This window comes from Eurosta solidaginis, chromosome 4 (genome assembly GCF_040869045.1).
Source record: "Eurosta solidaginis isolate ZX-2024a chromosome 4, ASM4086904v1, whole genome shotgun sequence".
Lineage (NCBI taxonomy): Eukaryota > Metazoa > Arthropoda > Insecta > Diptera > Tephritidae > Eurosta > Eurosta solidaginis.
Genome location: NC_090322.1, coordinates 139,297,524 through 139,309,876, shown reverse-complemented (window position 1 = coordinate 139,309,876; position 12,353 = coordinate 139,297,524). Strand labels below are relative to the sequence as shown.

The 12,353-nt window shown below is 36.2% G+C and overlaps 1 protein-coding gene across 15 annotated transcripts in view; it reads right to left on the bottom strand.

Moving 5' to 3' along the window:
- The window catches only part of LOC137250391 (cytokine receptor-like), a 243,328-nt gene that overhangs the window by 88,077 nt on the left and 142,898 nt on the right, over nt 1-12,353 (bottom strand). For all 15 annotated transcript variants that reach the window (XM_067783093.1, XM_067783085.1, XM_067783097.1 and 12 more), the window contains one exon: nt 6,751-6,868. In XM_067783093.1, the coding sequence (XP_067639194.1) occupies nt 6,751-6,868 (118 nt within the window). The remainder of the gene's footprint in view (nt 1-6,750; nt 6,869-12,353) is intronic.

The window sequence follows — 12,353 nt, the reverse complement described above, 5'->3', positions numbered from 1 at the left end:
TTTGAATGCTGTGTTAATGTTGTATTTTTTAAAGAAGTTTGCCAATTTATATGTTGCTTTTCCAGTATATGTCATAGTCGTCCAGCTATTATTTTCCTTTTCATTATTTCTTTTTGGTTCTCCATTTGTCCTTCTGAGCTTATCTACTAGTGCTTTTTTATATCCGTTGTTTGCAGCGATATTATATATGACCTCAAGTTCTCTCTTATATGCCTCTTGTGTAAGAGGTGTTCTTTCAAGTCTATGTACCAAGTGCCTTAATGCTGCATTTTTATGATGTTGAGGGTGATTTGAGGTATTGTGTGAGGTCTAGATAGTTGATTCCTCCGTCTTTTTCGGTTTCCATTGTAAATTTTATATTGCCGTGCTGTTTGTTGAGGTACTCCAGTACGAGCTCTTCGTTATTAGTAGTTAAAACGCATATTATGTCATCCACGTATCTAGCATAAAATGACACGCCTAATTTGGACTTCAGCTCCTGAATGTACTTTTCTTCCAGATTTTGCATGAACACTTCCATAAGAAGTGCTGATGTGGGGCTTCCCATTCCAAGACCGTTTGTTTGTCTATATATTTTATCGTTGAATTTAAAATAGTTTTGACGTAAAGTGGTTCTTAGCGTATTTGTGATTTGCATACTTTTCACTTTGTTTTTTGTGTTATGAACTATTGTTGAGCTAACTATGTCCAAAGTCTCCGATAATGGTATAGATGGGTATAGATCTTTTATGTCAAAAGATACCAATTTGCTGTTTCTTGTTAGCTCTACGGTCTCGAGTCTCTCTATTAGTTCTGTTGTGTTAGCTATTGCATATTCGTTCCTTAGCTCCAGAGTGTCTATCAATATCGTTTTTAAATATTTGGACAGTTTGTAACATGGTGCCGATTTAAAAATCAACCAAACAAGATAAGTCAGTTATTGCTTGTCAGGCTTTTAACTTGAACGCGAACGGACTACTAACAATTTACAAGCGACGCCTACTGAAAATATATAAAGCAAAGGCGAGCATTTGGTTCAACAAACAATGCCTGGAATTGAATGTTACTCCGAAATTCGCAAAAATAACAATAAAGGCAAATACCAAATCTAGCAGGAAAACAGTTATAAAAGCGGAAAAGGATTTTTTAAAATATGAGTTGGAAAGCTTATACTCGAAGAAGGATGAGATAAATGCCGAGTTATTATCTATCCATTTAAGATTGGCAGAACAACTACCTACGACTGTATTAATGGAATGTTTCGACCGCATTAAGACAGAAGTCGATCAGGATCTACAACAAAAATACAGGTCGCTGAACCGAAAATTGGACAAGCTGGCAGGACGACGAGAGGGTAACCAAAACCAAAACACTCACCAGTTTCATGACAAGTTCGTTAACCTCACAACAGTGGCCATTACCAAGGAAGAGGCTCAACTTCTCGAAAAGGGCCTGAAGCACAATATCATGGACCAGAATACAGTAACAAAAACGGAGCAAGCGATTGTAGATGCGGAGATCGCAATATCATTGATACCACAGGAAGAACAGGAGCACGCAAGACACATGTGCAGGGAAATCATAAGAAAGGAGAAGAAAGCACAGGAAGGACAAAAACCGAATACAGAGGAGAAAACAATAAAGAATCTACGGCATAGACTAAGGAAAAACAATATTGTCACAACGAAAGCGGACAAAGGAAACACCACTGTGCTCATCGAAAAAGAGCAATATATATCCAAAACCGAGGATCTCATAGAGGAAATGAAATGTCGTAGAATGAGAGAGGATCCCACAGATGAATACCAAAAACAAATCAAAGTTGCTATAAAAAATGCAACAAATATAGTAGATTCTAACATGGCACATAGATTGGTCCAAATGAACCCTTCGGCTCCTCCACTGGTTGCGCTACCAAAAATCCACAAGCCGGACACGCCAATGAGGCCCATCATTAATTTTAAATCGGCACCATGTTACAAACTGTCCAAATATTTAAAAACGATATTGATAGACACTCTGGAGCTAAGGAACGAATATGCAATAGCTAACACAACAGAACTAATAGAGAGACTCGAGACCGTAGAGCTAACAAGAAACAGCAAATTGGTATCTTTTGACATAAAAGATCTATACCCATCTATACCATTATCGGAGACTTTGGACATAGTTAGCTCAACAATAGTTCATAACACAAAAAACAAAGTGAAAAGTATGCAAATCACAAATACGCTAAGAACCACTTTACGTCAAAACTATTTTAAATTCAACGATAAAATATATAGACAAATAAACGGTCTTGGAATGGGAAGCCCCACATCAGCAATTCTTATGGAAGTGTTCATGCAAAATCTGGAAGAAAAGTACATACAGGAGCTGAAGTCCAAATTAGGCGTGTCATTTTATGCTAGATACGTGGATGACATAATATGCGTTTTAACTACTAATAACGAAGAGCTCGTACTGGAGTACCTCAACAAACAGCACGGCAATATAAAATTTACAATGGAAACCGAAAAAGACGGAGGAATCAACTATCTAGACCTCACGATAAATATTGATAAAGAAGCCAAAAGATTTAACTATGAAATATATAGAAAGTCAACGGCCACCGACACAATAATACACAATACCTCAAATCACCCTCAACATCATAAAAATGCAGCATTAAGGCACTTGGTACATAGACTTGAAAGAACACCTCTTACACAAGAGGCATATAAGAGAGAACTTGAGGTCATATATAATATCGCTGCAAACAACGGATATAAAAAAGCACTAGTAGGTAAGCTCAGAAGGACAAATGGAGAACCAAAAAGAAATAATGAAAAGGAAAATAATAGCTGGACGACTATGACATATACTGGAAAAGCAACATATAAATTGGCAAACTTCTTTAAAAAATACAACATTAACACAGCATTCAAAACATCGAACAATCTATGGCGAAAACTAAGAACTAACATTAACTCAGAGGATCCGTTTAGCAGCCACGGCGTATACAAGCTTACCTGCGGATGCCAGCATAGTTACATAGGACAAACAGGATGGCAAATAAGAACGAGGTTCAGAGAACATATTAGAGATTACAACAAAAAAATACGGAATCCAAACATTATACCCGAGTCTAACTTCGCGAATCACATGGTCGAGAATGAATGTTCCCCAGCAAACATCAATAAAACAGTTAGGGTTCTTCACATACAAAAAAAGGGCCGACGTCTCAACGTACTCGAAAACATGGAAATCTACAAACAGAAAACATTCGACGGTAGAATAATAAACGAACAGATAAACACAATTTCTGACACAATATTCGAGCCTTTAAAAATTGTATACAGGAAACAACTTACTCACACAGGTACAACAGACAAACACACAACAAAAAATAAACACAAAACAATTAACACACCAAAACAAAAAACCGACAAAGAAGGTCAAACGACTAAAATCACAGATTTCTACCTACCCCAGTCAGCCACACAAATCGATTAGTAAACCACCCTCGGTTCTGAACGAACACACAGCACATACACATAACTAAATATACACAAGCATCAATTTGACAATACCTGCTCATATACCTACAAACTATAAATACAGGACAAATGACAACAACAGATCAGAACGAAAATCGACACTGATGATGGCACAACGCCGAAACCGGTTTGTCTCAAAACCAAATTTGACAAGGGATGACGGAAAATCGTTCCAATATACATCATCGTATTAAAAAGTATTTTAAAAGGGAGTGGGCCATAGTTCTAAAGGTGGACCAGGGGTGACTCTAGAATGTGTTAATGAGTATTTCAAAAGGGAGTGGGCCTTAGTTCTATAGGTGGACGCCTTTTCGAGATATTGCCATAAAGGTGGACCAGGGGTGACTCTAGAATGTGTTTGTACGATATGGGTATCAAATGAAAGGTGTTAATGAGTATTTTAAAAGGGAGTGATCCTTAGTTCCATAGGGAGACGCCGTTTCGAGACATCGCCATAAAGGTGGACCAGGGGTGACTCTAGAATGTGTTTGTACGATATGGGTATCAAATGAAAGGTGTTAATGAGTATTTTAAAAGGGAGTGGGCCTTAGTTCTATGGGTGGACGCCGTTGCGAGATATCGCCATAAATGTGGACCAGGGGTGACTCTAGAATGTGTTTGTACGATATGGGAATCAAATGAAAGGTGTTAATGAGTATTTTAAAAGGGAGTGGGCCTTAGTTCTATGGGTGGACGCCTTTTCGAGATATTGCCATAAAGGTGGACCAGGGGTGACTCTAGAGTGTGTTTGTACGATATTGGTATCAAATGAAAAGTGTTAATGAGTATTTTAAAAGGGAGTGATCCTTAGTTCCATAGGTGGACGCCGTTTCGAGACATCGCCATAAAGGTGGACCAGGGGTGACTCTAGAGTGTGTTTGTACGATATTGGTATCAAATGAAAAGTGTTAATGAGTATTTTAAAAGAGAGTGGGCCTTAGTTCTATGGGTGGACGCCTTTTCGAGATATCGCCATAAATGTGGACCAGGGGTGGCTCTAGAATGTGTTTGTACGATATCGGTATCAAATTAAAGGTATTAGTGAGGGTTTTAAAAGGGGTGGTGGTAGTTGTATATGTGAAGGCGTTTTCGAGATATCGACCAAAATGTGGACCAGGGTGACCCAGAACATCATCTGTCGGGTACCGCTAATTTATTTATATATGTAATACCACGAACAGTATTCCTGCCAAGATTCCAAGGGCTTTTGATTTCGCTTTACAGAACTTTTTCATTTTATTCTACTTAATATGGTAGGTATCACACACATTTTACAAAGTTTTTTCTAAAGTTATTTTTTGCGTCAATAAACCAATCAAATTACCATGCTGCATCCCTTTTTCGTATTTGGTATAGAATTATGGCATTTTTTTTTTCATTTTTAGTAATTTTCGATTTCGAAAAAGTGGGCGCGGTTATAGTCGGATTTCATCCATTTTTTGTACCAAGATAAAGTGAGTTCAGGTAAGTACGTAGACTAAGTTTAGTAAGGATATATCGGTTTTTGCTCAAGTTATTGTGTTAACGGCCGAGGGGAAGGACAGACGGACGACTGTGTTTAAAAACTGGGCGTGGCTTCAACCGATTTCGCCAATTTTCACAGAAAATAGTTACCGCCATAGAATCTATGCTCCTACCAAATTTCAGAAGGATTGGTCAATTTTTGTTCGACTTATGGCATTAAAAGTATTCTATACAAATTAAATGAAAAAGGGCGGAGCCACGCCCATTTTGAAATTTTCTTTTATTTTTGTATTTTGTTGCACCATATCATTACTGGAGTTGAATGTTGACATAATTTACTTATATATTGTAAAGATATTAACTTTTTTTTTTTTTAATTTGTCTTTAAGAAAAAATATTTTTTTTTAAAGTGGGCGTGGTCGTTCTCCGATTTTGCTAATTTTTATTGTGCATACATATAGTAATAGGAGTAATGTTCCTGCCAAATTTCATCATGATATCTTCAACGACTGCCAAATTACAGCTTGCAAAACTTCTAAATTACTTTCTTTTAAAAGTGGGCGGTGCCACGCCCATTGTCCAAAACTTTACTAGTTTTCTATTCTGCGCCATAAGTCCAACTCACCTACCAAGTTTCATCGCTTTATCCATCTTTGGTAATGAATTATCGCACTTTTTCGATTTTTCGAAATTTTCGATATCGAAAAAGTGGGCGTGGTTATAGTCCGATATCGTTCATTTTAAATAGCAGTCTGAGACGAGTGCCCAGGAACCTACATACCAAATTTCATCAAGATACTCAAAATTTACTCAAGTTATCGTGTTAACGGACAAACGGACGGATGGACGGATGGACGGACGGATATGGCTCAATCAAATTTTTTTTCGATACTGATGATTTTGATATATGGAAGTGTATATCTATCTCGATTTATTTATATCTATACAATAGGCCGGGTCGATTTGTGGGGAGGCAAAAAAATCGCCCATTGCTCTGTGAAAATCGTATTCTCGGGATCAAAATAAGAAACTTTGCCGAAGAAACCATACCTCTAAAACGAATTCTGATGTCCCCCCCTTTGGGTCGTAGGGGCAAATTTTGAAAAATCCCACTTTGAAATGCCTATGTTTTTTCTTTTTGGAGTTTATTTTTCTCTTTAGAAATTTATTTAGTCAGAACATATGTAAATGAAAAAATGAATTTAACTTAGTAATAGAAAAGAAATTAAAAAAAATTATTAGAAATTAGCGTTTTTACAACCCCTTTTTAAAACCAAGGCATCACTGTGACACAATTGCAGATCGTAAAATTGCTTGTGTTGTTTTTTTTAAGCCACCACAAGACACAGCAGGTAGAATTGAAATTGCCCCTACCCAAAAGTTCGACCCAAAAGGAGGGGGGGGGGGGGGGGGGGGGGCTGGGGACATCAGAATTCGTTTTAGAGGTATGGTTCCTTCGGCAAAGTTTCTTATTTTGATCCCGAGAATACGATTTTCACAGAGCAATGAGCAATTTTTAAATCGACCCGCCCTACTGTACAACCAACCGTTATGCAATCAACTGAATATAAAAACTTGAAAAAGAGGTTCTCAGACAAAGTGGAATGTAGAGTTTACATCTTTTTTGGGTTCTTTAAAATGACCAAAAGTAGATTTCTTATTGAAAATAGCTTTTTATTTTTGTCAATATAGCCTTTTTTCTGAAAAAGTTTTGGCAACATTGGCTAGGAGTATCATCCCCAACACTAACATATAAATTTCTACTCACCCACGTATAGTACAGATTCGTCGATTAGTTTATTGGTATTCAAATATGTACAATAGAATGTTGAGATTTGTGCCGACGCATTTTTTATCAAAAGTATACTTGTGCTACTATCGATTTGCTGAAAATAGAAAAAAAAAACAATATATTAAATTCATAATCAATCAATCATAAACTTACGAGGTTACATGCTTTACGAACCAATGCGTACTTAAATATATAAATGTTTTTTGTTTGTTTTTTTTTTTTCAAATAAGCTTAGTTTCATTATTGATGTTTAAACATTTTTGCTCACGGTATGGGGAATCCTGAATGTAAGCGCAAGGTGTAATCGTAAATGTAAGAGTAGTCTTTATAAGTAGTATGCTATATGCGGGATATACATATGTAGAATGTAAATGCAGGCGTAGTGTATCAGATTGGTATTATTATTACTAGGTCTGGAAGCACTGCGACCCTGCACAAAGGTCTATTGTGCAAGACCTTTCAGCCTAATTTTGTATCTGGAGGCTTTTGATGTATCTAAGTACCTCCTCAGGCTTTTTACTCCATATCACATACGGATTAAGAGTCCCACCACCTAAATGGGATAGTCTCTGCCTAGCCAGAGCGACGCATTCGCAGAGAATGTGAACCGGCGTTTCATCATTCAGCTCACAGAAACGACAAATTGGGGTATCAGATAGATTTCACTTACTTAGGTGATATCGCAGACCGCAGTGTCCCGTATAGTACCCAGTGAGAGTTCTTAGGTCCTCCCTGCTTAGATTAATGAGTTTGGCTGATACTTTCGTTGCCGGAAGTATGAACAGTTTGGCCTGTCTTTGCTCTGGGCAGTCAATCCAGTGACGTCTGAATTATTTAGTTTCCCAGTTACTTATAGTTTCCCTGATGTGTGCTTTTGTAAGTCCACAAAAGGGCTCTGGACCATAGAATGCTGCTATAGCACCTTGCTTTACTAAGTAATCGGCATGTTGATTACCTTCATGTCCCTGATGTACGGGAACCCATCCTAACAAAACCTTGTTTCTGGTTCGAAACTAAATTTGACAAGGGATGACGGAAAATCGTTCCAATATACATCATTTATCCATCCTGTCGAAAAATCAACAAAACAATATAAATCAATGAAAGTAATTATGTCAAACTAAATTAAGTAAAATTAAATTAATTTAAATCGGTTTTCAATCAACAAGTTATCAGTTTTTTATTGAAAAGTTTTGGATTTATCATCGAAAAATTATCCTGAGTTACGGACTCGACATTCGCACACATATAAACCTGCAAAAAAGGGATCATGAGCAGCGGACTGAGCGTATATTACAATGTTTTGATAGCCCTACCAGGGGAATGTTTCATAAAAGTGACAATTGCATGCTAAATCCAACTCACGCAAACATAGATTTTATTGCAAAAAACATATGTATACATATGTTTATCCAAAGAGGAGAGTGTCACTGACATTATACAAATGAAATGCAATTATTTAGAAAAAATCCCACAATGCGTACCTAGAATTCACATTAAAATGAAGTGCCGACAGAAAAATGTAGTACGACAAGACTTGGCAATGCGACCAGGCCAATAGTGATTGGCGCATAAATACAAGAACGCACGTGACATAGGTAATGACGTACAGACATCTAGCATAATATAGGGTGTTTCAAGGTCTATGCAGACGCAAATTTGTGTAGTTATTCGTTAGTTAAGTTTACCGTTTAAAAGGGGAGACTTGAGTCTTGTTTATTTAATTTATAAGGACAATCCCAATGTACATACAAGTGCATATAGCTAATGCTTTCATTTTTTGATCTCTATAAAGAAATATTCGTATTGACCCCTGTGAGACACCTTTTAACCGTTTCCAATTAGGAACAAAACTTATATGTGATGATTCTGCCAAGGTGTTGACATGGTGAGGCTGGAAAAAAATTGTTTATTCACTTTATAAGGACCTCCCTAATGTATACATATGCATATGTATGTATATACTCAACAGCTGCTAACACGAAAATAGCAGTGAACGTTCTATGCATATTTTATCAATTATTTTTGTTTTTTTTTTATTTAGTTTTATAATTTTCACTTTGTTGGGCTAAAATTAATTGGGCTTAATTAAGAACTGCGTACTCAAAATAATTTTCAATATGCTAAATTTAATAACTCATAAATGGTGAATCGGATTATTGGAATATGTGAAGTATACACAACGTGTACTCAGTAGATTCATAAATTGTTATTATTTTCTAAATAATTTGACAGCAGTGCCATAATTGTTGTAGATCTACCACATTTTGGGCAAATTTCCCTTTCTAACTTATCTACCTTCATTTCTTCCCTACCACATGTTGACATACGAAATTTTCAGAACAGACTATTTTCTAAAAACCGAATTTCATAATATTATTTTAGTCACCTTTTCATATTGAAAATGATACAGAAAACTTATTTGGCGACCTCGGTTGACATATTCCGGGTACAATGAAATTCATGCGACTTCATTGGGACAAAACCTTTTCTTAAAAATTCGACCACGCTTTTTTAGAGATTTACCAAGTTTTTTTTTTTAATCTACCACGAAATTGAATTTGGAAGTGGCAACACAGTTGACGATACGGCCACAGATTTTTTTTAAATTTTTTTGAAAACGCTTTTGAGTTTGGTTTGCCTAGTTTCAGTTACACAATATTTAATAAAATTTGCTTTAAATTTTCACTGCTATTCTCTCTACACAACTGTAATATAAACAAGTAAAGGTGTCTAAGTTCGGGTGTAACCGAACATTATATACTCAGCGTGAGCTTCAATTGCACATTTCATTTCAGATAAATTACTTTTCTACATAACACGTGGCGCCGCCTGTTTAAAAAAATGTATCCCCATTTCCTCTTACAGTAAAACTTGATAAGTGAAATATCATTGATTCAAAACAATTTTTTGCTAAGTTATGCTTATTATTCTAGTCTACGCCCCTTTTAAACTTTTTATACCCAGCTGTACTTGAACACAGGCTATTATAACTTTGATTGGATAACGGTCGGTTGTACAGGTATAAAGGAATCGAAATAGATATAGACTTCCATATACCAAAATCATCAGTGTCGAAAAAAGATTTGATTGAGCCATGTCGGTCCGTCCGTCTTTCTGTCCGTTAACACAATAACTCGAGTAAATTTTGAGGTATCTTAATGAAATTTGGTATGTAAGTTCCTGGGCACTCATCTCAGATCGCTATTTAAAATGAACGATATCGGACTATAACCACGCTCACTTTTTCGATATCGAAAATTTCGAAAACCCGCAAAAGTCCGATAATTCATAACCAAAGACGGATAAACAGAAGACGCAGAACAGAAAATTTGTAAAATTTTGGACAATGGGCGTGGCCCCGCCCACTTTTAAAAGAAGGTAATTTAAAAGTTTTGCAAGCTGTAATTTGGCAGTCGTTGAAGATATCAGGATGAAATTTGGCAGGAGCGTTACCTCTATTACTGTATGTGTGCTAAATAAAAATTAGCAAAATCGGACTTAAAAAAAAATATTTAAAAGTTAAATTTGAACATAAAATTGAATATATTTACAGCATATAAGTAAATTATGTCAACATTCAACTCCAGTACTGATATAGTGCAACAAAATACAAAAATGAAAGAAAATTTCAAAATGGGCGTGGATCCGCCCTTTTTAATTTAATTTGTCTAGAATACTTTTAATGCCATAAGTCGAACAAAAATTAACCAATCCTTGTGAAATTTGGTAGGGGCATAGATTCTATGACGATAACTGCTTTCCCTGAAAATGGGCGAAATCGGTTGAAGCCACGCCCAGTTTTTATACACAGTCGACCGTCTGTCCTTCCGCTCGGCCGTTAACACGATAACTTGAACAAAAATCGATATATCTTTACTAAACTTAGTTCACGTACTTATCTGAACTTACTTTATCTTGGTAAAAAAATGGCCGAAATCCCACTATGACCACTCCCACCTTTCCGATATCGAAAATTACGAAAAATTTAAAAAATTCCATAATTCTATACCAAATATGAAAAAAGGGATGAAACATGGTAATTGGATTGGTTGATGGACGTGGAATATAACTTTAGAAAAAAACTGTAAAATGGGTGTGGCATCTACCATATTAAATAGAAGACAATGAAAAAGTTGTGCAGGGCGAAACCAAAAGCCCTTGGAATCTTGGCAGGAATACTGTTCGTAGTATTACATATATAAATAAATTAGCGGTACCCGACAGATGATGTTCTGGGTCACCCTGATGCACATTTGGTCCATATCTCGAAAAGGCCTTCACATATACAACTAAGGGCCACCCTTTTAAAATACTTATTAACACCTTTCATTTGATACCCATATCGTACAAACGCATTCTAGAGTCACCCCTGGTCCGCCTTTATGGCGATATACCGAAATGGCGTCCACCTATAGAACTATGGGTACTCCCTTTTAAAATACTCGTTAATACCTTCCATTTGATACCTATGGCTACGAACACATTCCAGGGTTACCCTAGGTTCATTTTCCTACATGGTGTTTTTCCCTTATTTTGTCTCCAAAGACCTCAGCTGAGTATGTAATGTTCGGTTACACCCGAACTTGGCCTTCCTTACTTGTTTTATATCTAAGTTGCCGTGGTCTTTAACCGACCCCGTCCATTTTTACTAGAAATATATTCTGCTATACGGAAAATATGTGTACACAATTTCATTCATTCATAATTTTTCTTCGAATTATGGCTCCCGCAACATAGAAAATTGCTCAGTCATAAAAGGGGCGGCGCCACGCCCATTTTTTAAAATTTGAACTGTTTCGTATTTATTGTTATAAATCCACTTGGGAAATGAAATACCATTGATATAAAGCTTCTTTTTGCAAAGATATTGCTTAATTTGCTCGTCCAAGACCCTTTTAAAAATATTTTATATAAAAGTGGGCGTGGTCCTTAACCGGTTTCGTTTAGGTTTCTTCAAAGCATTCCTTATAGTAAAGGCAACCCCTCTGCCGAATTTTGTTACGATAGGTTTAACGATTTCTGTTTTATGATAAATATTTTTAAAATTGATTTTATCGCAAGTGGGCGGTGTCACGCCCATTTTAAAAGAAATTTCAAATTTTTATCAGTCCACACGTCAAATTTCAACATTCTAGGTGTATTATTTACTAAATAATCAGGTTTTTTGTGTTTTCCAAAATGTTATATATATAAAAAGTGGGAGTGGTTATCATCCGATTTCGCTCATTTTTTGATGAAGATATCTCAATATTTACTCAAGTTATCGTGTTAACGAACAGACGGACGGACGAACGGGGGGACATGGCTCAATCAATTTTTTTTCGATCCTGATGATTTTGATATATGGAAGTCTATATCTATCTCGATTCCTTTTTACCTGTATAACCAACCGTTATCCAATCAAAATTAATATGCTCTGTGTGCAAAGCACGCTGAGTATAAAAATTTTCCGGAAGCATAATAAATACATATTTACATTGTATGTTATGGTAAAGCGTTTTATTTTTGACTTTGTTCTTTAAATTACTCCGTTTATGGGAGTCGGGTTGGTGACTTAATGCGTGTAAACAATACCG